General features: G+C 54.8%; 2 protein-coding genes across 5 annotated transcripts; both read right to left on the bottom strand.

The window, feature by feature from the left end:
- Nucleotides 1-263: 263 nt before the first annotated feature.
- On the bottom strand, nt 264-15,216 carry MASP2 (MBL associated serine protease 2). Of its 4 annotated transcripts, XM_037045242.1 has the most exons (11): nt 15,110-15,216; nt 14,767-14,995; nt 14,448-14,625; nt 13,545-13,676; nt 11,402-11,598; nt 11,179-11,326; nt 7,744-7,862; nt 4,916-4,994; nt 3,092-3,226; nt 2,515-2,589; nt 264-1,117 (listed from the first exon to the last, which is right to left on the bottom strand). In XM_037045242.1, the coding sequence occupies exons 1-11, from the start codon at nt 15,112-15,114 to the stop codon at nt 351-353; spliced, it is 2,064 nt and encodes a 687-aa protein (XP_036901137.1). In that variant the 5' UTR covers nt 15,115-15,216; the 3' UTR covers nt 264-350. The 4 variants fall into 4 exon arrangements, with proteins under 4 accessions (XP_036901137.1, XP_036901140.1, XP_036901138.1 ...); XM_037045243.1 differs by lacking the exon at nt 264-1,117 and having other exon boundaries at nt 2,503-2,589; nt 4,906-4,994; XM_037045245.1 differs by lacking the exons at nt 3,092-3,226; nt 4,916-4,994 and having other exon boundaries at nt 926-1,117.
- Nucleotides 15,217-18,465: 3,249 nt separating this feature from the next.
- On the bottom strand, nt 18,466-25,288 carry SRM (spermidine synthase). Its single transcript, XM_037045241.1, has 8 exons — nt 25,021-25,288; nt 24,296-24,416; nt 23,737-23,829; nt 22,576-22,729; nt 21,900-21,983; nt 21,682-21,827; nt 21,469-21,591; nt 18,466-21,357 (listed from the first exon to the last, which is right to left on the bottom strand). Exons 1-8 carry the CDS (start codon nt 25,185-25,187, stop codon nt 21,337-21,339), a joined length of 909 nt encoding a protein of 302 aa, XP_036901136.1. The 5' UTR covers nt 25,188-25,288; the 3' UTR covers nt 18,466-21,336.

The following is a 25,288-nucleotide window of genomic DNA, read 5'->3' as shown; positions in this document are numbered from 1 at the left end:
AGATCAATAAGAAGTCCAAAAATACTAGAAAAATACTCAAAGAACATATAAAGGCACTATCCAGGAATGCAAACAGAAGGCCAGGACAGAGATACTGACTTCGTACGTAACCAGTGCAGACGTAACCAGTGAGTTCCTATTGCGCCGACGAGGATTCATGAATGCGTGTGGCTGGGGTGGGTTATGCCCCCAATCAAAGCGGGCAGGTGGAGAGCTGGGGGGCCTCGCACTGGTGGTCTGGTTTTGGTTTTTGTGTGTGGTGACAGTGGCTATATTAATGTTTCTCGGGTCACATTGCTACTGAGACCTTTTACAGGTTTGTTTTTAATCATTAATTGAAGACATACAAATTAAAAGTTATTAATTATTTTCTTGATCCAGGGAATATAGTTAATGACTTTTGTGTAGACACCAAATGATTGTGCTTCCCCACAGTGAGTAGAACCCCAGGACACTATTCCTCCCACAAACCACCTGTGTGTGTCATTATTTAGAAACACGAAGGCCCCGCCGCTGTCACCTCGACAGCTGTCCTTGCCCCCACTGTCTAAGCCGGCGCAGAGCATGTTATCAGTTACCTGCGCCCCTGGGTGGGGCTTTTTTGCATAGGCGGCAGCGCATTTTTGATTGTCAACAACTGGTATGTCAACGTACATTAAACTTCTGGCGGGGAGACCCCTTTGCGTCAGTCCCCATCCAGATGCGGTTCCAGTGTCATTTGTCCTCATGAAGGACTCAGCTGCTTTTGTTGGCAAGCAAATAGGCATGATGTTGCTATTGATTACAACTTTGTTCTTCAGTTTAATCAGTGCTATGTCGTTATCGAAGCTGACATCGTGGGTGTAGCCTTCATGTATAAACACGGCCTCTGCCCAGGCTTGTGTGTAGTGAGGGGACAGTTTCTTCAGCATGCCCATGCGGATGTGTAGGGAGGAGGCGTCTTCTTTTTGCCCGTACACCGCGTGGGCAGCTGTCAGGACCCAGTTGTCATACAAGAGTGCGCCTGCCGCTGCTGCTGTGTCACCTAAGAGCAGGACTTGCCAAGGAAAGTCACCCAGCTTTGCGTTTTGGCCTCCATATATACGAGCTCCTCCAGCACGAGCAGACATGCCGCAGACTGGGAAAGAAGCAGATACACGGGGCCTGTATAGAAACCTCGTGGTGGGTCTCTCCAGTCTCCACTTGGGGCTGTGACGTGGTGGGTGCCCACCTGTACGGGCAAGTTAGAGCACGTAGAAGCCGCACAGGCCAAGACCCAGCTGGCAGTTCTTAGCTCCTCAGAAAATGAGGTGAGGGAAAATGTCTTTTAGAAATGAGTTTGTTTTCCAAAAAGTAAAATTGCCTACTCAATCGCAGAAATTATTTAATAGGGCAAACAGGAATTGTCTGAGCTGATGTGCTGGGTGATGCGAATGTAGGAAGTGAAAGGAAATAACCTTTTCATCGTTCCTTCTCAACTGGGCTGTTGGCCCTGCAGTTCTGGGACAGCAGGGCCGAGGCCTCTGGCCTGGGACTGGCTAACCAGAGTTCCCTGCTGGACATCACTGCAGTGTTTTCAAAGTGGGAATGTTGCAGCTGTGGCCAGGAACCTTCAGGTTCAGAAGTTATTATTTGTTATCCAGGCGATTCTTAAAAACACTTAAGACTATGCTTACAGGGATCATTTCTATAGTTTGTTAAAAACACTAAGTTTTACTGTATGTGACTAAGGAAATACACTTAATGTAGCAAATGTTTCCTGCTGTGGCAGAATACTTGCATTGAAAGCCCTGGCTGGTGTGGCTCAGTAGATTGAGTGTGGGCCTGTGAACCAGAGGACCGCGGTTCAATTCCCAGTCAAGGCACATGCCTGGGTTGCAGGCCAGTTCCCAGCAGGGGACTCAGGAGAGGCAACCACACATTGATATTTCTCTCCCTCTCTCCTTCCCTTCCCCTCTAAAGATAAAAATCAAATAAAAAAATGTTGTGTCAGCCGAGATAAAAACTAAGCCAAAGAACACAGGGGTAATGAATATATTATTACCTTTCTGATTTTTTAAAAAATCTCTCTACTCAACTATATGTTCAAAGCCAATTCTGGTTAAAAAAATTTTTAAGTACTATTAAAAGGCAAATTGCATTAATGTTTAAAAACTAGATGTCATTAAAAACAATTGCTTAGGGAAATAATGAAGTTATTAGCTTTGGGTTTTAATATCATTTTTAACAGAAGTAGCAGAGGAGCTTGTGTTTGTAAGTGTGTGAATGGTTCACGATCATTTTTAAATCATTTAATTTTTCATTCTTGCCTAGTTGTAAGGCAAAATAATCTAATGACTGATGCAGTGAGCACCTAACCACCGCTCCATGTGCAAAGGGGACAATGAGAATGTACTATTTGGAAACAACAGCTGGGTCTAAGGGCTGGGGCCCGAGTTACATTGCTGCCTACCACAGCTGAAGCTCTCCTTACTGTCTCCCACCCAGTTCTACTTTCCATCAATTACGAATCTCTTATATGAAAGTATCCATTACCAGGCTCACAGACTGGGAGTGATTTTTCTCCTTTGGAGCTCGTCCAGAATCCATCAGCCTCACACACGTATTTACCTGCAAATCATTGGAAAAGCAAAAATGTTTAACTGCATGTATAAGGTGCTTGTCATTTGCTTGAATACCCCCTTGAAAAATGTTGATTCTTGAGCATCAGTGGGAAATAGAGGTGTCTGAGTAACCATTTTACATGATTTCATAAATAGGAGGTCTCTGCATTACCATGTTTGCTTGCAAAGTGGAAACCTTTTAGATGTGTAACTTGAATATGTATCAAGATCTCAAGTGCTTAATGATAAGGTTTTGACTTGTTAAATTAAACCATTTGGAATATATTGTGTGTTTGTAGTAGTCATTTACTAGATAAGATCTGTTTTCAGATTCTTGCAAATTGACATTAAAGTCACTTCGGCTGTAATATTTCACTTAGCTGGTGGGCGAAGTGCCTTTTAATCTTTTGTCTAGCCTTAGCCAAAAATGCTGGTTAAAGTTTATTTTCAGATCGCGGAGGCCTAGGTTCCCAATATCAGCCGCCCCCACCTTGGAACCGGTTGCGTACCGTCACCTGTCCTCATTGTGTAGAAGGCCCCGGTGCAGCGGTACTGAATCTCTGCCTTGTACGTGGTCACGGCGGGGCCTGCGAGGTGCTCCACCTGGCCGTGGGGCAGGTCCTCGGGAGGGCCGCAGTCCACAACTGATAAGCACGGGAGAGGGGAGTGCAGAGTGGCTTCAGGCCGGCTGGAAGGCGTCACCCTCCCCCCTCTTCCTGACTGGCGGGGTGGAAGCAAAGTCCCTGCAGCGGTGGTGCAGGCCTTTCCTGATGAAAGGGGCTGGGGATGTGGGGACACCCCTGACACCCACTCCCAGCCCGAAGGGTGCAGCCCCACAGAAGGGAGGAGACGGCATGGCCTGTGGGTGCCTGTGCAGTCTGGGCCCACGTAACGGGACTCGGGGCACAGCGATGCAAAGGGGACCAGGCAGGGGGTGCAGGTTGTTCTTAGCACCCCTGTCATAAATTGAACTTCTTAGAAGACATAGAAGCCCTGAATTTGGACAAGAATTCACACTTGGAACACTGCCGGTGTGAAATGACTAACTTGTTTGTGAGACAGTGCTCTCAGTCTAAGAGTTCGTTACATGGTGGACGTAAAAACTGTTGATTATTTCTGTGGATATTAAAAAATTACATTTAAACAATTTTCAGCAACTTAACATCTGTGTGCCTGGCTGTGTGCCGAGCGCTTTGCCTCTTTGATCTTCCGTAGCTGAGACGCCCCTGAGCGCCCAGCAGGCAGGTGGCCGCGCGGGGCACAGACCCCCAGCACCCCGTCCGTGCTCCCTGCTGCTCATCCCACGAAAAGAATTGGTGGGAGCGTAAACTGTGAGGTGAAAACACGAAGTTCCCCTGGGCATTCTGTAGAAACCTTACACAGAAGGTGCAAAAATGCACGTACAGGGGTGTGAACTACAGCAGGGCACGCATCGGGGAAACCGGAAACGACAGGAAGCAGACCCACTAAAAGCGTCACTCGAGAAATACTGCAGCCACCAAGAAGGAGCAGCCTGCTAACGGCCAGACTGATGGGGGGGGGCGGGGCGGCGCGGGACACGAGCGCATCAGAGGAAGTTCCCCTTTGGTGGTTACCGTCCCGGCCCTCCCCCTCCAGAGCACAGCCACTTCTGCCTCCCTCCGCACTGAGCTCCGAGGACCCTGCCCTGTAGCTTGCTTCCTGAGCACTTGTACCACCTCCAACTTCCTAAACTTTCCTCGTTGGGAAAGAAAGGGCAATGCGTGACATACCTTCGTGTGTCTAGCATAGGAGAGAACATGAGGGGATAGGCCCCAAACTCCTAGTAGTAGTTTGGGGATTTGGGCAAGAATGTTTTACAAGTTTATCGTCTTTCCAATTAACATGTACTTTGTCATTGGAAAGACACTAAAAATAAGATGCGCGATTCTTAATTCACAAAGTGGTAATGTACACCGTTGCCCCATTTTGGGGGTGTACACGCACAATCACCCTCGTCTCTACCACAGTAGCCAGTCCGTGTGCACACATGTGAGGGGTGTGTAATTGGAGGAATGTATGCCAGAACAGCATGTACAGTGGGATTATGAGTACTAAAATGTCATCGCCTCTCCCATCGTCTACAAGTATTTTATACTTAGAAAAAATACTTTTAAAGATCACTGTGCAAGCACATAATTGTCCTACTAGCTTGGTTTCATTTCAACCTCCAGTCCTCGGAGCCTGGGGGCGGGGAGGCAGATTGGGGGTTCGAGCCCTGATAAACAGAACCCTTTCTAAACAGCCAGGAGGGGCAACGGAAGCAGCAACGGCAGCAGCAGACGTGGCTGGGAGCTGTGCTCATGTGACCGTACTGCTGCATTCTGGCATCGGTTTGTCCCAAGATCCATCTTTTTGACAGACGGCAGCAAATGACTCCAAGGGCAAATGACCCTAAAGGGGAACGCAGAAAATCCTCATTGCCTGGTTTCTCTCAGAAACCCACTCCCCGAAGCTAAGCTCCCACAGTTGTTCCTCTTCTAGGGTTTCACCAGAGGCCTCTGGGTGGGGGGGATGCACCCACAGAGCCCTGTGCACCCACAGGGCCCTGTGCACAGTCCAGCACGGCCTCCCAGCAGGTGCGAACGTCACCTGTGCTACACGAGGCACCTTTCGAGGTGTGGTGGCATTTTAGGAATCAATTGTTGACCTCTACAATGAACGACCTGGCTTTTGCTTTCCACTTTACTCCGAGAACACATCACCTCTCAGGCCCCTGCCACTGCTCCGCCACCTCTCTTTTCTGGGAAGTGGCGCTGGAGGCGGTTGGGAGCTCAGGGAAGGCCGATCTCATGAGGCCCTGAGCCCTGTGGCCCTTAGCTGGGGGAAAGCTACAAAAGATGCTTTTCCAAGCCTCCATGGGTGTTCTCAATCAGTTTTCATTGCTAGTACTGCTTAGAGAGAAACATTCTTCACTTACTGAAATAGTGTTGTTCTGAAGTCAGACTCAGTGAAAGAAGATGTCTCCAGTAGAAGCGTTGTGCTTCAGAGGAGAGCAGCGTAGTTTATTTTTAATAAAAAAAATTTTTTTTAAATTTCTTTTCTTTTAGAGAGATGGGAAGGGAGGGAGAAAGAGAGGGAGAGAAACAGCAATGTGCAAGAGATACATGGATCGGTTGCCTCTCACACACCCCCAACTGGGGACCTGGCCCGCAATTCAGGCTTGTGCCCTGACCGGGAATCAAACCAGCGACCTTTCAATTTGCAGGCTGACCTCAACCCACTGAGCCACACCACCCAGGGCCAGGGCAATTAAAAAAAAAACGAGCCTCAAGGGGGAAGGGAGGGGAGGAGGTAAAAGGAGTCCTTTTAAAAATAGTAATGGGAGAAAATACAATAAAAAATAAAATGATGCCCTGGCTGGTGTAGCTCAGTGGATTGAGTTCCCGGGCTGCGCGACGCCCCCAGTCCGGTTCAGGCATGTGCAGAGGCAACCCATCGAAGCTTCTCCCTCTCCCTTCCTCTCTCTTTTTCCTCTCTCTCTAAAAAGCATCCTTAAATGAGAAGAAGGAGGGGGGGAAAGAGCATGAGGTGAGAAAGCAAACAAGTAGCCCAAAAGATCAGTTATTGAAATCAACTGGGGTCTCTAAACCAAAGGAGTCTCCATGGGGGGAGGTGGCCTGGCTCTTCAGTGGCGAGGACTCTAACCTGGCCATGGAAGCGCGAGTCAGGCACTTGCACCACAAAGAGAAAACAGCGGGAGACCCTCAGCTTCCTGGATTTCCTGGAAGTCTATTTCCCAAGAAGGAACACACCAAGGCACATCATAATTACATTAGCCAAGATTAAAATGAAGGAGAGAATCCTCGAAGCAGCAAGAGATAAGGGGACAGTCACCTACAAAAGAGTGCCCATCAGACAGCGGATTTCTCAAAAGAGACCTTACAGGCAAGAAGGGGCTGGAAAGAAGTATTCCAAGTCATGAAATCCAAAGACCTACAGCCAAGACTGCTCTATCCAGCAAAGCTTTCATTTAGAATGGAAGGGCAGATAAAGTGCTTCTCAGATAAGGTCAAGTTCAAGGAGTTCATCATCACCAAGCCCTTATTATATGAAATGTTATAGGGACTTATCTAAGAAAAAGAAGATAAAAATATGAACAGTGAAAGGACAGCAAAGTCACAGTTATTAACAACCACACCTACAACAAAAGCAAACTAAGAGGACAGCTAGATCAGGAGCGGAACCATAGAAATGGAGATCACATGGAGGGTTAGCAACAGGGGAGTGGGAGGAGGAGAAGGGGGGAGAAGGCACAGAGAATAAGTAGCATAGATGGTAGGTAGAAAATAGACAGGGGGGAGGGCAGGAATACTATGGGAAATACAGAATCTAAAGAACTTGTGGCACATGGACATGAACAAAAGGGGGGGAATGTGGGAAGGGGTGTGCAGGGGGGAGGGGTGTGAAGGGGGGAAATGGGACAATTGTAATGGCATAATCAATAAAATATATTTTAAAAATTCTCCATAGCCATCCTTCTTCCGAGCAAACATCACCTCTTAGACTTTTACCTAGTCGTAGACACAAAAACACCCCACCATGCTGGACAGTGGCTATTTTCCCACTTTCCTTTCATGTATTTGCTGACAATAATAAGTATGTGTTTAAAAACTGTCACGATCTGCCCTGACCACTGTGACCCAGTTGGTTAGAGCATCATCCCATAAACCAAAAGTTTGAGGGGTTGATCTCTGGTCAGGGCACATACTTAGGTTGCGGGTTCAATCCCCTGTCAAGGCCTGAATGGAGGCAACCAATTGTTTCTCTCTCCCCCTCTCCCTCCCTTCCTCTCTCTCTCTAAAAATAAGCAATGGGGAAAAAATGTCCTCAAGTAAGGACAAAAATAAAATAAAATTTGTATTTAAAAAAACATATAAAAACTGTGGATCAGCCTGGTGGCATGGGTTGGGTGTTACCCCATAAAGTGAAAAGTCTCCCATTTGAGCCTTGGTCGGGTGACACGCCTGGGTCATGGGCCTTGTCCCTGGTTGGGGTGCATGTGAGAGGCAGCCGATTGATGTTCGTGTCAATGTTTCTCTTCCTCTCTTTCTCCCTCCCTTCCCCGCTCTCTCAATAAATAAATCTTCCAAACAGCAAAAACTGGCGATCACAGTGCACTTAAAGTTGTGTGTTAACTTACTTGCAGAAGCTCGTAGCCAGTCTCGCAAACCATGGAGAAGCTGTCTCTCAGGATGTACTTGTCTTGCGCAGGTACAACGTGGCCATTAGGTGGTGCCACCGGATCAGGGCAAGGCTGAGCTGTGCGAGGAAACCAGGCCGTGGGTTCTGATGGGTCAGTGGCAGGTAAGTCTGCACTGAGCCCCCGAAGTTCTCAGTTTGTGAAGTTGGCACCTAACAGGTCGAGGGAGCTCACCACAAGTCCAGTAGGGTTCTCAAGCTTTAAAACCAAAGGCAAGATGAAACCCTCGGCTGTGTATTGTGAAAATTAGGGTTTGTCGCCTTGCCTGGGCTTTGGCCCCAGCTGTGTAAGAAAGCCAGGCATGCAGTAAGCTAGGACGGCCACCCCTAATGGAGCGTCTGCGGCACGCCAGGGACTTCACACCCACTGCTGAAAACCAAAGGGTGTCACCGCAAGGGACAGGCTGCAGACTGCCTGGGTTGAAGTCACAGCTCTCCAACCCCCGGGGGTAGCTGTCAACCCCTCTGCACCTCAGTGTCCTCTGCTGTAGGGTGTGAGGGGTGGGGATGGCTGCCCTCCCCCCAGGGCTGCTGTGAGGGTGGGGCGTGAAGCCCCTAGCATCGTGCTCTGCTAAGAGCGTGGAAAGGGGGCTGTGGGGACCCCTCACACGGGGAGAAGCCGAGGCACGGCCCTGACCAGCACTCAGGAAGCCTCGGGTCTCCCCTCGTGGGCTCCCCTTCTGCAGCGTTCGGGCCTCCAGGGGACTATCTTCCACTTTGGGATGTTACCCCTGGCCTGCTGTCACCCCAAGGCTCCAGCGCCCCCCCAGCCCCAGTGCCCCACTGCATTCCTGGGTTGTTTGCTGAGTGCCCTCCTCCCTCCAGCAGCTGATCTATGGCCTGGGGTGGCTCCCAGGCCCTGGCAGGCCCCAGTCTCCCCTCAGGGACCCAATCCGCAGGGACAGCCCTGTAGGACCCCAGGGCTTCCCGAAGCCACCAGTACCCAGGCCAGCAGCCTGTTCACGCCTTCCTTGGCACACAGTTCCGGGCTGCCCTGGCCCCTCCTCCCACCAGCCTGGCAAAACTGACACTCTCCCGACTCGCTCCAAAACCAGCAGAGCAGTTTTAGGAATTTTCTTACTGGACAAAAAAAGGGCATCTGGGGAAAGCACTCCCACAGGGTGATCTGATCGTAAATTCCTGGCAGGGGGTCCCAGGCTGGTACCTTCTCCGGTAAAAGCTTTACCCGGCCTTAAGCCAGTCCTTTGCCATGTGTCTATGCATCCAGGATAAAGCACCTTCGAAGCGCTTCCTTTCAGACCCTCCTCCTGAAGGGCGACCACCCTCAAGAGAGCACAGAGTCTTAACAGTCCTGTAACCCCCTCCCCACCCCACCTTCATGGAATCTTCCTAAAGTTCCCTCCTTAATCACCAGTGCATAAAAGGAACCGCAAACTTGACATCTTGCTCCCCAGCGATGTCCTCAGCTGTGGCTCAGATAAACTCATACAAATTCTCNAGGCCGGTACCTTCTCCGGTAAAAGCTTTACCCGGCCTTAAGCCAGTCCTTTGCCATGTGTCTATGCATCCAGGATAAAGCACCTTCGAAGCGCTTCCTTTCAGACCCTCCTCCTGAAGGGCGACCACCCTCAAGAGAGCACAGAGTCTTAACAGTCCTGTAACCCCCTCCCCGCCCCACCTTCATGGAATCTTCCTAAAGTTCCCTCCTTAATCACCAGTGCATAAAAGGAACCGCAAACTTGACATCTTGCTCCCCAGCAATGTCCGTCCTCAGCTGTGGCTCAGATAAACTCATACAAATTCTCCAGGCCCTAGCTGGCTAGCTCCATTGGTTAGATTGAACCCACCAAGGTTGCGGGTTCAATCACCGATCAGGGGACATACAAGAAGCAGCCAATGAATGCATCGGTAAGTGGAACAACAAAGCGATCTCTCTTTCTCTCTCTCTCTCAAAACCAATAAATAAAAATTTAAAAAATTCTCTACAGGTTATGTCTTTCCCACAGATGGAAGGAGAGATGGTTGGATGGATGAGTGGGTGGGGGTTTAGGACAAGTCACCCACGATGTGCCAATGGTTTTGAGTTAAAGTGAACTGTAACTGCACAGAAGCCCAGGTTCTTTAACCTGGCTGATTTTTTTAAAAATGATTTTATTTATTTATTTTCAGAGAGAGGGGAAGGCAGGGAGTGAGAGAGGGAGAGACACGTATGTGCCAGAGAAACGTCAATCGGTTGCCTCTCGCACGCCCCTGCCTACGTACCTGGCCTGCAACCCAGGCCTGTGCCCAGACTGGATCTCCACGGACCCACCCCCAGCCAGGGCTACTCCCGACTTTTATTTCGCTCTGACTCACCCACCTCCCTCTCCCTCCATTAATCATTAAGCCCTCAGGACAGCGAAGTTCTGGTCAGCATTCAGTAGTCTCAGAAACAAGTTCCTGTCTATTGACTGTTGAGACAGTTTTCGATCAAACTAATCATAATACCTCGGCCTCAAGGTACGTGTATAGTCTCTGGGCCCAGGAAAGCGGAACTATCCCACAAAACCAGTCCTTGTGAAACTGGACAGAACACCTCTGTCCCTGACCTCCGACCAAACACGGGGACCGAGTGCACCGACCAATCAGCAGAGACCACGACCCCAGCACCGACCAATCAGCAGAGACCACGACCCCACCAGCCACCTCCATTAGCGATCTTGCCCTCTACAATCCATTCCCTCCCCGGGAGTTGTCGGGGAGCCAGGCCTTTGCGCATGAGCCACCTGGGGCGGGCACGGCACCATCCCCTTAAGAAACCCTCACTTTCTTGGCAGCAAACCCCTGCTCCTGTGTTATTGGGCTTCGATGCAGACAGGCAAACAGATTCATTCCTTCAATCCAGTGAGGCAACTTTAGCTGCAGCCTTGAGAGGAACTTCTCCTCCTCCCTCAGCTCCCTAGAAGCTGAACTAGGGGCCTTGCCCGAACAGATTACCCAGGACAACTCCTGCGGACTGGTCTACGGGTCAGGGCACCGTTGATCAGAAATGCGGGGTCTCCCTGCTGTCCTGCTGCAGCCCCCAGCCCGGAGCCTCGCACACACACCCGAGCTCCCTTCCTGTCTTTGGGGGTCCCTGGCACTCACGCACGCGGGATTCCCATGCACAGGTCGGCTCAGGTCCAGCTCTTTCTGCTCCTTCAGCTCCTCACAGAGGCTCCTGTGCTGCCTAAAACTTGGGCGAAATAAGTGCCTGTACTTTTCTCCTACTCGTCTGTCAGTTAGTTTACTTTTGAGACCCCACCATGATGCTCGGGGGCCGAGGACAACTCTTTCCTCTCTGACGTTTCCCAGGCCTGGCCAGGGAGAGTCCTGTCCTCTGTACTCCCTGGCCCTCCGCCGGGGTCCGAGGTCGGGGTCCGGGCCCTGCACTCACCTGTGCTGGTGTAGTGTACCTTCCAGCCCTGGTGGTCCCCTGACTGGTCAGTAGTGAAGATTATGGTCACGGAGTTGCTCTTGGTTTCAATCCTGGGGGGCAACGTGTTCCCACAAAATGGTCCGTGTTCCTTCGTGTCTGTTTGAATCTGAAAGGAGAGATGCCCCTGTTATCTCAGGACCTGAGGGAGCCGGGCCGAGGTGGGGGTCCCCAAAAACCAGACCTTGAGGGAGTCGTAGGGGCACTGGGTGTCGGGGTGCGTCTCCACGTCGAAGGACTCCACAAAGTCCAGGATGATCTCGAACCCCTCCTCCAAGCGGATGCTGTAGGTACAACTGGAGAGTTTGGGGTATGGCTGTGGGTATTCGGGGCTGCTGATCACCCCAGACCTCGCGGTGAAGACCTGGCCTGAGCACAGGGCTGGGGAGGGGAGAGGACAGGGCGTGTGAGCCTGTGGGGGTCGTGGGACTCTGCCCACCTGTCCGCACTCACCGCAGCGGGCCGAGGCCCTGCATGGGCAAGCTCTGGAGGCACCTCTAATGGCCAGGGACCAGGCCCTGTCGCTGAAGGGACAATTCAGGGAGGGAGTTTCTCCAGCTCCCAGGTTTTAGCTAAAAAATACAAAGGTAATATAAAGGAAATACTTGAATGTACATCTTCCAGGGGCCCCCACACCCTGCCCCCTGGAGAAGGTGGGGGCCCTAATGCTGAAGCGTCCGTTGGGGAGGGTCCTGGGCCAAGTGACAAAGGGGAGTGAGCGTGTGCAGGTTCTCTGAGGGGCTGAAGGCACTAAGGAAGGGACTGGGGGTCTCCTTATTTCTCAAGGATTTGGAGGGGCAGGTGAGTCTCTTTGGGCTGAGGGTCCTTGACCCACACTGACCCCAGCAACTCCCAAGTTCACCCACCATGGGGCTCCCACCCCGGCCCAGCCAGGGCCAGTCTCCTCCACCAGGACTGGTCAGGAGGTCAGGAAGCATCTCCCTTTCCCCGCCTTCCTTGAGTCTGGGCTCTGCCTTGGGGGGGGGGGTGCAGTTGAGGGAAGTTCAAATCTACACTGATCGTGAATTAGTCAGATGCCCTCTTCCCTCATTGGAACAACTAATTCGGCCCTTGCAGAGCATCTCCATCGTTCGCGGGAGGGGTCTGCCCCCCTCCTCCCAGGCCACAGAGGGGCACATGGGCATTTGAGCTGGGCAGCTTCCAGGAAGTGGGGGTCCCAACCCTGCCTTTCTCCCTGGGGCTGCCCCCCATGGGCACAGGGAATGAGGGGATCGCTCCTGGAGGTGGGGACCAGGCTGCTCCCCAGTGAGACTGCCTCCCAGGGCCTCTTTGCTCTGGGTCAGGCTCCCCTAGCCCAGCACACACAGCCTGAGCCACACGCCAAACAGGAAGCGGTCCGAGGATGCTCAGAGCTCAGCCCCCGGGACCTGGTGGGGAGCAGAGAGCTCGTTCTCCCCTGTGTGAGTTCAGGCAAGTCTCCGCTGCTCTCTGGCCCCTGCGAAATGGTGGGGAGCCCTTCTGGCAAAGGAGCTTGTGGCCTTGTGGAGGGGGCGCCCACCGACTAGGCTCTTCCAGACTATGGTGGGGGGGATGGAGGGAGGGGAGGGGGCCACGGTGCACACCCACCCAGCACCCCCACCTTCCCACCCCAGAGACAGGAAGCAGCAGGTGGAGGAGGAGCCAGGTTTATTGTTAGTTCTGTGGGTCGGGTGACACGGGTGGGGTGACAGGGGGTTGCAGGTGGCAGCGCTCTCCCCTGACCCAGAGCTGCAGCCCGCGGGGCTCGCTGCAGGCCGAAGCAAGGGGAACCTAGAGGGTCTGCTCTGGAAGAGAGAACAGAGAGACAGGGAGGGACACCAGATGGGGGAGGCAGGGTCAGTGCCGCTGGGTGTGTACCCTGGGGCTCCCCACTCCCCAGGGAACCAGGTGTCTGGCAGGGCAGGGAGAGGCAGCCTCAGGCAGTGGGGGCCGCAGGGGTCCTGCTGGCTGCTAGGACCTGGTGGCTTTGAGCAGACTCTGCCCCCAATCCTGAAATTTTATGGAGGGTAGCTTGGGTGAGCTGGGCCTAGACCCCCCCATTTTCCACACTGGGAGCCCCCTAGAAGGGCACCTTATGGGGCCCAGAACCCAGCTGAGCCAGGTGCACAGAAGGGGCCTAACACACGCTAATCAGAACAAACTGGAAAGGACCGAGGATGGGAGGAAGGAGGAATTGGAAATTGTGGGTAGACGGATGGACAGAGAGAGGGCTCGGACAGAAGAGCCAGAAAGGGGCCGAAGCCTCCAGCCCCCAGGACAGAACAGCCATGGCCTTGAGGGAGGAGGGCCAGGCCAGGTCTGGGGTCCCCTTTGTGGCCAGGGCTCACCGGAGCAGGTGCGCTTGTTCTGGTGCAGAACGTAGCCCGCCCGGCAGGAGCAGTAGAAGCCGCCCAGGTGGTTGTGGCAATGGTGCTCACAGGGCGGCGCCTCTCCGGGGGCCACCTGGCATTCATCAATGTCTGTGGAGGGGGGCCAGGCAGGTAGTCAGCAGGAGGTGGGGCACCACTGAGGCCGTGGCGCAGGATGCCTCCAGCCTCACAGCTGACATGAGAGGGGCCTCCTTACCTCAGAAGGTGGCTGGCGCCCAGCCAATCACTAGCGGCCTAGGGTCCTTGCCATACCCCCCCCCCATTACACTGGGAAGAAGAAGGAAATAACACCTTTTTAAAACCGACCACAGGCTGTGTCCTGCTCCAAGTCCTCAGCCAGAGAAGGGAGCAGCCAGCTAGGGAACCCGGGGGGCAGTGGGCGGGCCTGCCACACGGGTGCACCCAACCCCTACAGCAGGCTCACGAGGAGCACAGACAGGTTGAGCCACTTGCTCAGAGTTGCACAGCTGGTCCCTGCAGGAGCCAGAATCTGAAATCAAGGGTCAGACTCGAAGCCCACTTGCGGGCGCCGGGCGCCGGGCTTTGTGCGTTCTCAGCACAAGCTGGAGGAGCTTCTCCTTCCCACCTGTAACCAGGCCCAGTCCTGGGCCCGGATATCACGGGGTGGGAGGTTGGGAGGACGTGCCTGTCTCAGCACCCGGCACGGGCCAGGGCTCTGGTGAGCAGAGGTCTGGCTGTCATGGGCATGTTATGGACATTTGCGTTGCAGATGTCGTCAGAGGAAGGAGGCCTTCCTCGGGTCGGGGGGTGGGGGGGGAGGCTGAAGGGGGTCTGGCCTGGGTAAGACAGTGTTGCACCGGTGGGTCATCCCAGCGCCTCCTCAGCCCGCTCTCTGCTCACCCTCGGCTGCGTAGAAGGCTTCAAAGCCCCTGAACGGCTTCTCGTTGGAGTAGTCAGAGCGGAAGGTGATGTTCAGGCTGGAGCCCAGCGAGTAGAAGGTGTCGCTGCCAGGGGCCCGCTCCGTGTCTGTGCTCTCCCAGCCGCACAGCGTGGCCAGCACCTTGTTTCCCGAGCTCAGCTGTGGGGTCGGGGGTCACTGCGAGGGGCAGCGAGGCCCAAGGCCTGCCCATCCTCTGAGGCCAGACCCTGCTCCCGGGTGTCCCTGTCCCCCAGACCTGGCCATTTCTTGGTCCTCCCCTCCCCCCAGCCCCATCGGCACCTTGACAAAGTCGTACTCGCAGAGGTAGGACAGCTCCAGGTGGAAGTGGGTGAAGTAGAGACGCAGGCGGTAGCCAGGGGGCGCCGTCAGGCTCCAGCGCAGCTCCTGGTCGTTGGGGTACTTCTCCGGGAAGCCTGGAGACGCCAGGCGCCCGAACACGGGCTTGGGCCACTGCGGGCCCTCGGGTGCGGCTACAGAGCCCCACAGCAGGCCCAGGAGGATCAGCAGCCTGAAGGCAGCGAGGGGCAGGGGGTGGGGGAGTGGGTGACAAATCCACCTAACAGCCTGCTGTCACCCCCAGCCCTGCCGGGGAGGCTGCAGGGGGCAGGGGGCGCCCACCCACCTCATGGTGTGCCCGTCCTGCGGGGTCAGCTCTGCCTTCACACAGCCTCACCTTTGATCTGTTTGTCCGACCTGGCCCTGCCCCCAGCCGCCCTGACCCTGGAATTCTGGGAATCAACCCCATGACTCCTGGCTTCCCAGACTGCAAGGCAGGGAGGACGGGACACTCCAGGAGCTGGACCTGGTGGGCAGCCAGCCCAGGGAGCGAGTCCTGGCTCTGCCCCAGACCTTGACCTCTGTGTTTCCTCCTCGGCATGCACCTTTCACAGTTGCCCAGGCCTCCGTGACCCTGCTCTCCACAAGGATGTTCCAGGTGGAGGTGGACCAATGCACCCATGCACCTACTTTTGCTCCCTCCAGAAAACTTGCTATAAACACCTGAGTCCAGCCCTGGCTGGGTAGCCCAGGTGGTTGGAGTGTTTTCCGGATACACCGAGGATTCAGGTTCAATTCCCGGTCAGGGCACATGTCAGAACCAACAAAGAAATGTGTAAATAAGAGGAACAACAAATCGATGTCTCCTCTCTCCCTCCCCCTCCTCTCTTTGAAATCAATAAACGAAAAAAAAAAGTAAAAAGACAAACAGGAAAATTCCTGAGTCCACAAGAACAGCATACACGGGAGAGGAGGCAGCATCAGCTTCCTGGAAGCCGGACAGACAGGGGGACAGGTGGAAACAACTCTCCAGAAAGCGCCCTGGACTTGGCAGCGGGATCCGGGTGCAGCTCCTCGGGACCTGGCGGCACCAAGTCCTTCTGGAAACCTCAAGAAGCCAGCCAGTTCCTATTTCCCATCCCCTGACCCCAGCAGACACTTGGAGACTGATTTTTTTCTTTGCAGGAGAAAATAAGCAAATGAAATACATACACACATGGGAGAGCCCGTGAGAGTGAGTAGTGAGAGACCCCACATGCCTGCGGGCCTCCTGGAGACAGATTCTCATGGGGAGGGCAGGGGGTCCCGAACCCAGCTGAGTGTCGGGGACGGGCAGATGAGCAGCAGCGGGAAGCAAACAGATTGGATACTGGGAGCCGATGCTTTCTCCTAACGCCGCTCCGAGGACCTGGTGGCTGTCGGGCCAGGCTTCTCCCTCTTCTGGGAAGCGAGACCCACCAGGGGAAAGACCTGCAGATGCCAACTTCGAAGTTTCTACAGGCCAAAGGCTCAGCTGCTGTCCTTCTCGGTGAAGGTCAGTTGTTGACAAGCCTGAGGCAGGTGCTTGGAGCCTTTCAGTCCCCACGCTGATGGGTCCCCCCACGGCCCACCGCCACCCTCTGGGCAAAATTCCAGAGGCATAGGTTTGGTGGCAAAGGAAAGGAGTCTTTGTTCAAAAGCTTCACGATTTTGGAACAACAGCTTTCCACGTGCACTAGTCACTTAAGCCTATCAATTAAGCCTAATGCAGTTTCTCTTTAGGTGCAGCTTTAATCATTTAAGCCTATCAATTAAGGTTAAACTCTTTAACACCTGAGTTCTCCTGGCATTCAGCCGGCTAGTTTTTTAGTTATCTTACTTAAAAAACATTTTTGTTTGGGGTGGTGGGGGTGTTTCTTTTCTTTTGAGGAAGAGAAAGATTCGTTGGTTGCCTCTTACATGCCCTCAACCGAGGACCCGGCCAAAACACCCTAGAACGCCCAAAGAATAACAACCCTGCTACCCTCTGCCAGGCCAGCCTGTCCGTGGGCTGTGCCTGGAGTTCCTTCCCACTCAAAATATTGTCCTTTGGGAAACTCAGGCATCTGTAGTTCCATTGTCCAGGCACCACAGAGGAAGAAGAGAGCCAGAGAACCCACAAGCTGCCGGCCAGAGAACCAGCCCTCCTTTTATTCCCATGGGCCCTGGAGGCCTTTAGCCTCTCAGCCAATCCTGTCCTAGACTCTTACCATCGCCTCAGCAAACTCCTCCTACAGCCCCTCCCTCCTTCTCCCCCGTGATCTGCTCAGATCTCTCGGTGACCGGTGACCGGAGAGCAGGACATTCGAGCGTTACCGAGGAAAACCTCAAACATGAGGAAGGTTTAAAAAAATCAACCAATCAATGGAAGCATACATAATAAACAAAGCAGAGAGAAGTAAAGGCCCCAAACCTGAACCAAACAGTCATTAATATCTTCAGAGGAGAAAGTGAGGAAAGAACGGGAGACTTTGTTTACTCATTCATTCATTCACTCATGCATTCACTCATGCATTCACTCACTCATGCATTCACTCATTCATGCATTCACTCATTCATGCATTCACTCATAGAGCACGTTTATGAAAGCTGGGAACAGTGAGACAAGGAAGGGCTTAGGGTAGACACAGCAATGGGAAGGCCTCAGCTGCGCTCTGCTTTGGCTCCCTGGCACTTTTGTAGGAAGGAGTGTTAACTCAGAGAAAGGGGCCTTGGAGACAGAGGCTGTGGTGAGCCCGGGACGGGCCGCCACTGCCTCCTGCTCCCTGCTGGCGAGTCTCGTGGGGACCCTTAGGGTTTGGGAGAGAAGAGCAGAGAGGCACGCCCGAGACGGGAGGAGGGCGTAGGTGGTCTCCAGACAGAGCCTGCACTGGGTCCCGGTTGTTTTTGTTTCAGAAAATATTGCCCCCTAAACTTTGAGGTAACATTTTATTACCTGGACATTACAAGTGAACCTGTAGACTGAGTGTACACTGGCTTTATTTTTGAAAGATTTTATTTTTATTGATTTGTTTTTTAAGAAAAATTTATTTTACTTTTAGAAAGAGAGGAAGAGGGGGAGAAGAGAGGGAGAGAAACATCAATGTGCAGGAGACACATCAATTGATTGCCTCTTGCATGTGCCCATCTGGGGACCTGGCCCGAAACCCAGGCACAAGCCCTGACTGGGAATCAAACTGGCGACCCTTCAGTTTGCAAGCCATCACTCAATCCACTGAGCCACACCAGCCAGGGCTCATTTTAAATGACAGCAATCCCTAAGTCGTAAAAATGGAAGAGAGAACCTTTTAAAATGCCGATGGGAGATTATTTCTAACAACTGATACCCATCCATCAAGCACGCATGTAGAATAAAGGCACTTGCACACATGTCAGATGTTTGGTTTTGTGGGCCGATGCCCAACCCCCTGACTCACACCAGTCAGGATGCATACCAGATTTTTAAAAATTTGCATCCCTCGTCCCCTTTCTCAGAAAGCTACTGTAAGATACGCTCCATCGACACAGGGGCGTACACCAAAGCGTGGGGAGACATGGGGCCCGAGACACAGGAGTCCCGCCAGGGAACCCCGTCAGGGGCTGTTCGAACACTCAGGATTCATTCTTCAGGAAGATGACATGACAGCTCACCTGCTGAGTCCAAAGACCTCTCAAAGATCTTTTCGGTAATTGTTTTTCTAAGTGAAGGTGTGATATACATCATGGTGCAAATCATTTTAACATGGAAATGTGTGTTTATTAGTATTCCAGGTACTGAATATCCCATTAAATGTAATCATGAATTAATGATCAATTATAGTGGGGCTAAGTAAAATAGCAAGATCTCCTAATCAAAAAGTAATCGATGAGGACATTGTTCAGACCCTTGTGAAGTGTGTTGTGTCCACAGATCGTAAGAGTTTGAGAGAAATAATAAGAAAAAATCCCCACAAAAGCTCCAGGGCGAAGGAAGGTGTGCCAAAGAGGAAAAGTTACCTTCACGCCTCGCCTCCGAGGCGGTTGGGTAGTTGCAGTGCAAGGCTGAATACTGAGCTAACCACGATTATCACTGAATCGCTGAGAGTGTGCATGGGGGCGTGGGGGGCAGGGGAGGGGAGGGGCAAGTCCTCCTCTAGGGAAAGCCCACAGATGGCGACTAGAGCCGCCAGGTCGGAAAGTGTCACACAAGCAGGTCTTTTATGCAGAGACATAAAGGCAGACATGGAGGCCGTCAGCTTGATGAATTAATGTGGTCACTCCAGGCAGAGGAAGTGGACTACCACCAACCCACGCGGAGCTACTTGCATCCTTACACCAGGAACATGGCTAATTTTGAGAAATAACTAAACTCTACAGCTCCAGATAGGACTAATTTTACTCTCATCCAACAAACTGGGCTTGTTTAGGTCTCTCCGCGATTCCTGGGGCTCCAGGGGGCTCAGGTCACCTGCTCACCAACCCTGCACTCCACTTCAGTAGGTCAGTCTGTGTCTGCGTCATGTCCGCCCATGGACGGACGTGGGGTCCCAGGCTAGACTAGGGGTGCGCGTGTGTACAGGAGATGTTGTTAATGAGAGTTGGGAAGTGGGGGGATTTGCATTGCAGACTTCGGCTTCCAGGTGAGGCATTCTTGTTTCCCAAACAGCTCCAGCAATTTCTGCAACATGGGCCCTGCCCTCCCCTTCTCCCCCTGCCCCTGAATGCCATTGTGATTTTTACTAGCTCGAGGAGCACCGAATGACACGCACAGAATTCTTAATGAAGCCTGTACCAGCCGAGGACCACGGATCCCCTTTGACAGGCGGGGGGTGGCTCAAATCCTTGGAAGTGGAACCCTCCCACTGTCCCCATCCACCTCCCCCGTCAGCACCCTTCCCTGGGTTGCTCCAAGGATGGGCCTTCGTGGTACATGCTTAGTAAGGGCTCTGGGGCCTGAGAATGGACCTCTGGCGGGCTCCCCTGCTGGCAGCCCGGGGTGCTGGGGCTGAGCTGCTGAGGCAGGCAGGGGTAAGCAGAATGGAGTAGCTTTTGGAAGGCCAGCTACCTGGTGTGTCCTCCCCAGCCTGCTCACTAGCATGTCACCTGATCTTCCTGTGCGGGTTAATAGTACTTTCTTCACAGGCAGTTGCACAGGTTAAAGGAAGTAGGACTCATGGTGGGCAAGCCCTCTGTTACCAGCCACTGCATCTTCCTTTGATGCCCTCTGCAGCCCAGACAAGTCTGGACCTCACCGGGCCTCCCCGGGAGTGGGAAGGCCCTGGCACATGTGACACGGGCTCTTAAGACTGTCCTGGAATATGAAGGTGGACTGGGAACGTTAGCATGTGGTCAGACTTGCTGATCAAAGTCAGGCTGAGTCCATGCGGTGAGGGAGTCAGAGGGTGAGGGACTGGCCCTGGGCCACTCAGTGTTGGCTGCAAAGCTGGGTGTTTGCTCCCCACCCCCTGCCCCATAAGGACTTAGGTCCCGGCACCTGGTGAACAATACCCAAGGCCGCTGCCCAGGGTAGGGTTGGGCCCAGGGAGTGTCCCAGCACCACCCCCAGGCTGGGGCCTCTAACTTGCCCCTCCCCTGCCCCGTCTCCCTGGGATGATCCATCCGCTGGCAGTGCCTCTGGGTTGGTGACTGTGAATCCTGAGACAGGAGTGGGTGAGAGGCCCCCTCCCCCAACCTGCAGCCTGAGGGGTGGCTCCTCCCAACCCATCTGTCCTGTCTTCAGGCCAGTGGGGTGAGCGCCGGGACACGGCTGGCTGTTCAGCACCACGGAGAGGGCACAGACCCGGTGTGGCCACTCACACCTGTTTCCTCGACCTCTGCACACTCGCAGTGACTTCCTAGGAATCTACCAGAGGGCACCCAAGAGAAGTACAGGTGGGATTTGAACCCAAGTCTGAACCCTGAGCCAAGTCAGGGCACCTGATGTGCTTCAACGCGCCAGGTAATCCGGACCCAGACCAAGTAGCCAGCCTGGGACTGGACTGAACAACCCTTCAACCTCCAAGGCCACCGAACAGCAGCCCCAGGAGGGAGCAAAGCCCTGGCGCAGCCCCATCTTGACCTTGTCAACCCCACAGCCCTGGCCTCTGGGGTCTGTTGCCACTCGCTTTGGGGCTGGGTGAAAGAATGATTAAGGCAGCTTCTCGGGACACATTTGGGTCCAGTTTGATGACAGTTGTGCTTCTTGGTGCCGGTCCAAGGTCACATGGACATGTGACAAACACTTGGAGGCCAGACACCGGGTCGAGCTCAGAGCCTGGCATTCAGAAATGCCCAGTAAAAGGCTACAGCAGCCCCTGCCTGGGCCCATTGAAGGTCTGGGAACACGTGATTCAGAGCTTTGTTATAAATACATGTGTTTGGTGAGTGAGGAGAGACAGAGGGCAGAGATGGCGCTGTACAGAGCTGGTATAGGCTTGGAGGCTGAACACCACACAGACAGACAGACAGTCCGGCCAGCAGGGCAGGCTGGGCAGCATTCTGGGGCCTGTGACACTCGGTTGGTGGGTGTGCTGGCGGGGGTCTTGTCCAGGGCTCCCTGGCTCGAGGTCCTGAGCGTGTTGGCAGCGGCACCTGGGCTCAGCTCACGTCATTCAGGGCCTGGTGGGACACGAGGCCTCATCAGGAGGATGTTGGGTCGTGTGGGGGTGGAGGTGGGCCCCTCAGGAAAGCCTGGGCCCCCCTCCCAGGCTGGCCCCACCAGGCGGTCACCTTGCGGGCGAACTCAGGCAGGATGAAGGCTGCCCGGTGCACGTCAGAGTTGTAGTACCTCAGCTGCATCTGATCCACCTGCTTCTGCGTCAGCAGCTGCACCGGCTCCTGGAAGTTGGTGCTCTGGGGCAGTGGTGGCGGGGGAAGAGGGGCATCAGGGGAGTGCTCTCCGTGCCCACCTGCCCCCCAGCCCCAGGGCAGCCCGAAGCTCACTGGGTTTTTGCTGCACAGCATGAAGCCAATCTGGCCGCTGGGGTAGGTGGGGATGGTGCAGTAGGCGTAGCCCACCACGGGGAACAGCGACCTGCAGAAGTGCTGCATGTCTTTGATGAGGTCCAGGTGCAGCCACTGGCACTCACCTGGGGGGAGGCGGCATCAGCACGGCACGGCTGGCGGGCCCGCCCCGCCCCCTCGGGTCTGCCCGCGCTCACCCTGGCAACAGAGGATCCCATCCTCCTTGAGGGCTGTTTTCATGAGCTGATAATAGGACTCCTTGAAGAGGCTCTCAGCAGGGCCTGCAGGGAGGGAGGGACGAGCAACAGTGAACACGTTCTGGCTGAGACCTCCTGAGCCTGGCCTGGAGGTGGGGCATGGGCCACCGTCACCCCACTTCACAGACCCACACAGCTGCCAAGGACCAGGACTTGGCACCTGCAACCCAGCCAGGGTTCCTATCCCGAGCTCGGACTTGAACCCAGGTCTGCGGAATTCAGAAACCAGCCAAGAGGGTATAGGAATCCGCCGCTCCAGAATCTGAGGGGGCTGCACAACCCCACCCCCCGGGGGACTCTCACTGGCACTGCACGGGGCTGTCTCTACCCTGGGCCTTGGTTTAGGAGAACCCACCTCCGCTTGGACGCTGACCTGGCGAGAACAGAGAGGGGGCTGAAGAGGACACTGGGGCCTCTGTGGGCCAACGCTCTTCCAAGCCCCTGACCAACTGTGAACCCGGGCCAGTGGCCTGGCTCCCCTACTCTGCTGAACCGTACGCTAGTTCTGGGGGGCCCTCCCTGTCCTCCACTCGGCGACTTGGGCCTGGGGAGCAAAGGGGAGGCTGGCTTCTGGAGTGACAGCTGCTGGAGTGTCGCGGGCCCACCCCTTGCTTACCCATGGGGTCTGAGGAGTCAGTGATGATGACATCGAAGGCGTCCTGGTTCTGCTTCATGAACTCAAAACCATCGCCCACGTGCAGGGTCAGCTTTGGACTAGAGTAGCCAACGGCCATGCTCGGCAGGTACTTCTTAGAGACCTGAATGACATCCTGCGGGGGTGGGGGGCGGGGGGGGGGAGAAGGGCCAGGCTGGAGCCAGAGGGAGCCAAGTGGGACTCCCAGCAGTCCCCTTTGGGGCCTGGTCAGCTTGGGCCAGCCGTTTATTTGTGGGACCCCCATTTCCACATCTGCAAAACGGGGAGCGCTCTGGGACTTCCCTCAGCTCCTCAAGGAGGGCTGGCTCTGGCCTGCTTCTCGGCCGAATCACCACCATTCCTGTTCGCTCCCCTCAGATCAAACTACCCTATCGGAGAGGCTTCCTTGATGCTTTAGAGGCAGCATTTCCAGACTCCACTGGGAGAGCCTCTCCTGCCTGCACGAGGTCGGATGCCCTGACCCAGGCTGCAGCGCAAACCCACCTCTCAGAGGCCTGCCCTGACCAGCCCCCACCCACCCTCCGTGCCTTTATTATACATCACCCTTCGCTGTCTCCTTGTAACTGGGATAGCAGTTCCAACAGGAACTGCATCTGCCTATTCACCACTGGACCCAGGATGTGGAGCAATGGCTGCCACATAGTAGCTGCCACATAGTAGATGCTCATTAAAGACATGCTCAGTGCTCTTAGTGGTTGGAATTTCCCCGGGCCTTGCCTGGGACTTGAATTAAAAACCAGCACCCAGCCCTGGCTGGTGTAGCTCAGTGGATTGAGTGCAGGTCTGCAAACCAGAGGATCGTGGTTCAGGGCACCTGCCGGGGTTGCAGGCCAGTTCCCAGCAGGGGACGCATGAGAGGCAACCATACATTGATGTTTCTCTCCCTCTCTCCTTCCTTTCCCCTCTAAAGATAAGTAAATAAAGATTAAAAAAAAAAACCCAGCACCCAGTTTGATTAAGAACTAGCATCCATGGCACACCTACTATGTGCCAGGTCTGCTATTGTCCTAATAAATCCTCCCAGTATGTTTTTAAGATGACGAAAGAGGCCTAGAAATATTAAGTCACTCAGTGCAGAACAGGAACTTGAACCCAGACCCCAGCCCTGCTCAGGGCACTCACCTCGTCAATCTCGCACTGGACCACGGACTCCACAGAGGAATGCTTCACCACCTCCCGCAGGACACCCCCGTCCCCGCCCCCGATGATCAGCACCTGGGAGGGGGGTAGACAGTCAGGGGCAGGGCCCAGCACCAGCTCCAGCAGGTCGAGTGCCCTGGGCCCCCGGTTGGCAGATGCCCTCGCACAGAGCCGCCTGGAGCGCGGGTGTGTCTCTGCTCGGCTCCTCTGATCCACAGACCTGGTTACTCTCCTTTCTACTCTCGGGAACCCAGTCTGAGGCGTCCCCTTTTCCTGAAAACTCCTTCCTAAGCTTCAGGCCTCAGCCAGAACCGTTGCTCCTCCCAGGCAGTGTCAGCACCCACCCCTCGAAGGGGGCCACTCTCCCACTCACTCCCTTATTCTTGCTCACACTTTCTGGGACGACACCTTAGGAGGCACCTGGGCCGGGCACTGGGCACACGGAGCAGGAGGAGGAGGGCTTCAGCACCGTCCTGTGGGATGCCCAGGGGTGGTTTTCCTATCCCTGGGCTCAGGCTGAATCCCAGTGGGAGTGGGGTACCTGGCGAGGGTTGGGGTGGCTGCAGAGTGGCAGGTTGGCTATCATCTCCTGGTAGGAGAATTCGTCCCTTTCTGTGCACTGGATGACACCGTCCAACACCAGCACGTTGCCGTAGCTCTTACTGCAGGGTAGGATTGACAGTTAGGGACCTGGGTCCCCTGGGGTGGGGGCAACGTGCTTTCATTCACCCGGGTGAGAAGAACCTCACCCACCCTGTAAAGGAGTCTCAGAAATGAGTACTGGGGGTGACACGTGGCGAGGACCGGCAGGCAGGCCCGCCAGGGGGAGGCTGGGATTAGACTTGGGTACGACTGTGAGACTGTGAGACTGTGAGACTGTGAGACTGTGAGACTGTGACGTGTTCCAGACTGACACGTGGAGCTCGGCGCGTCGGGTCGGCGCAGACTCCGGCTCCCTTCCTGCCAGAGGACCCGAAACGTGGCCCCCTAGCACAGGGGATAGGATGCAGGGTGGGGAGGGGACCGGGGGCGCACACAGGCCTAGTTCACAACTTCTGACAGTTCTGCAGGTGCAGGGGAGGGCAGCGACGGTCCAGGGGCGTCGGAGGTAAAGGACACACGATGGGTCTGGCAGGAAGAGGGTGGGCTGGGCCGAGGTCAAGGCAGGGTCCCGGGTGGTACGCGTGGGGGTGGGCAGCGGGTGGTCTGGGCTGCGAGCACTCCTAGGGGCTTGGGGGTGCAGGACGAGCTAGCGGTAGTACCTACCTACGGAAGACAAGGATATCCTGGTACCGCGAGCGCTGATGGTGAAGCAGCTGCTCCACCTGCAGGGACAGGGCCTGGCCCGGCCACAGGCTGCACGTCTCGCGGAACCAGTCATCACGGATGGCAGCGGGGCCGGAGGCGGCGGGGCCGTCGGTGCCGGGCTCCATGGCGGGAGCGCTGGCGGGCGGCGCAGGGCGCGGACCCGGGACTGCAGGCCGCGCGGAGCCGCGGCACAACGGGACTAGCTCCGCCAGCCGCCCGCGCTGCA

The sequence above is a fragment of the Sturnira hondurensis genome, unplaced genomic scaffold, assembly GCF_014824575.4.
Source record: "Sturnira hondurensis isolate 20B ecotype Veracruz unplaced genomic scaffold, ASM1482457v3 Scaffold0004257, whole genome shotgun sequence".
NCBI classification, from domain to species: domain Eukaryota; kingdom Metazoa; phylum Chordata; class Mammalia; order Chiroptera; family Phyllostomidae; genus Sturnira; species Sturnira hondurensis.
The sequence above is the reverse complement of the archived record's forward strand: the minus strand, read 5'-3'. Positions and strand labels throughout refer to the sequence as shown.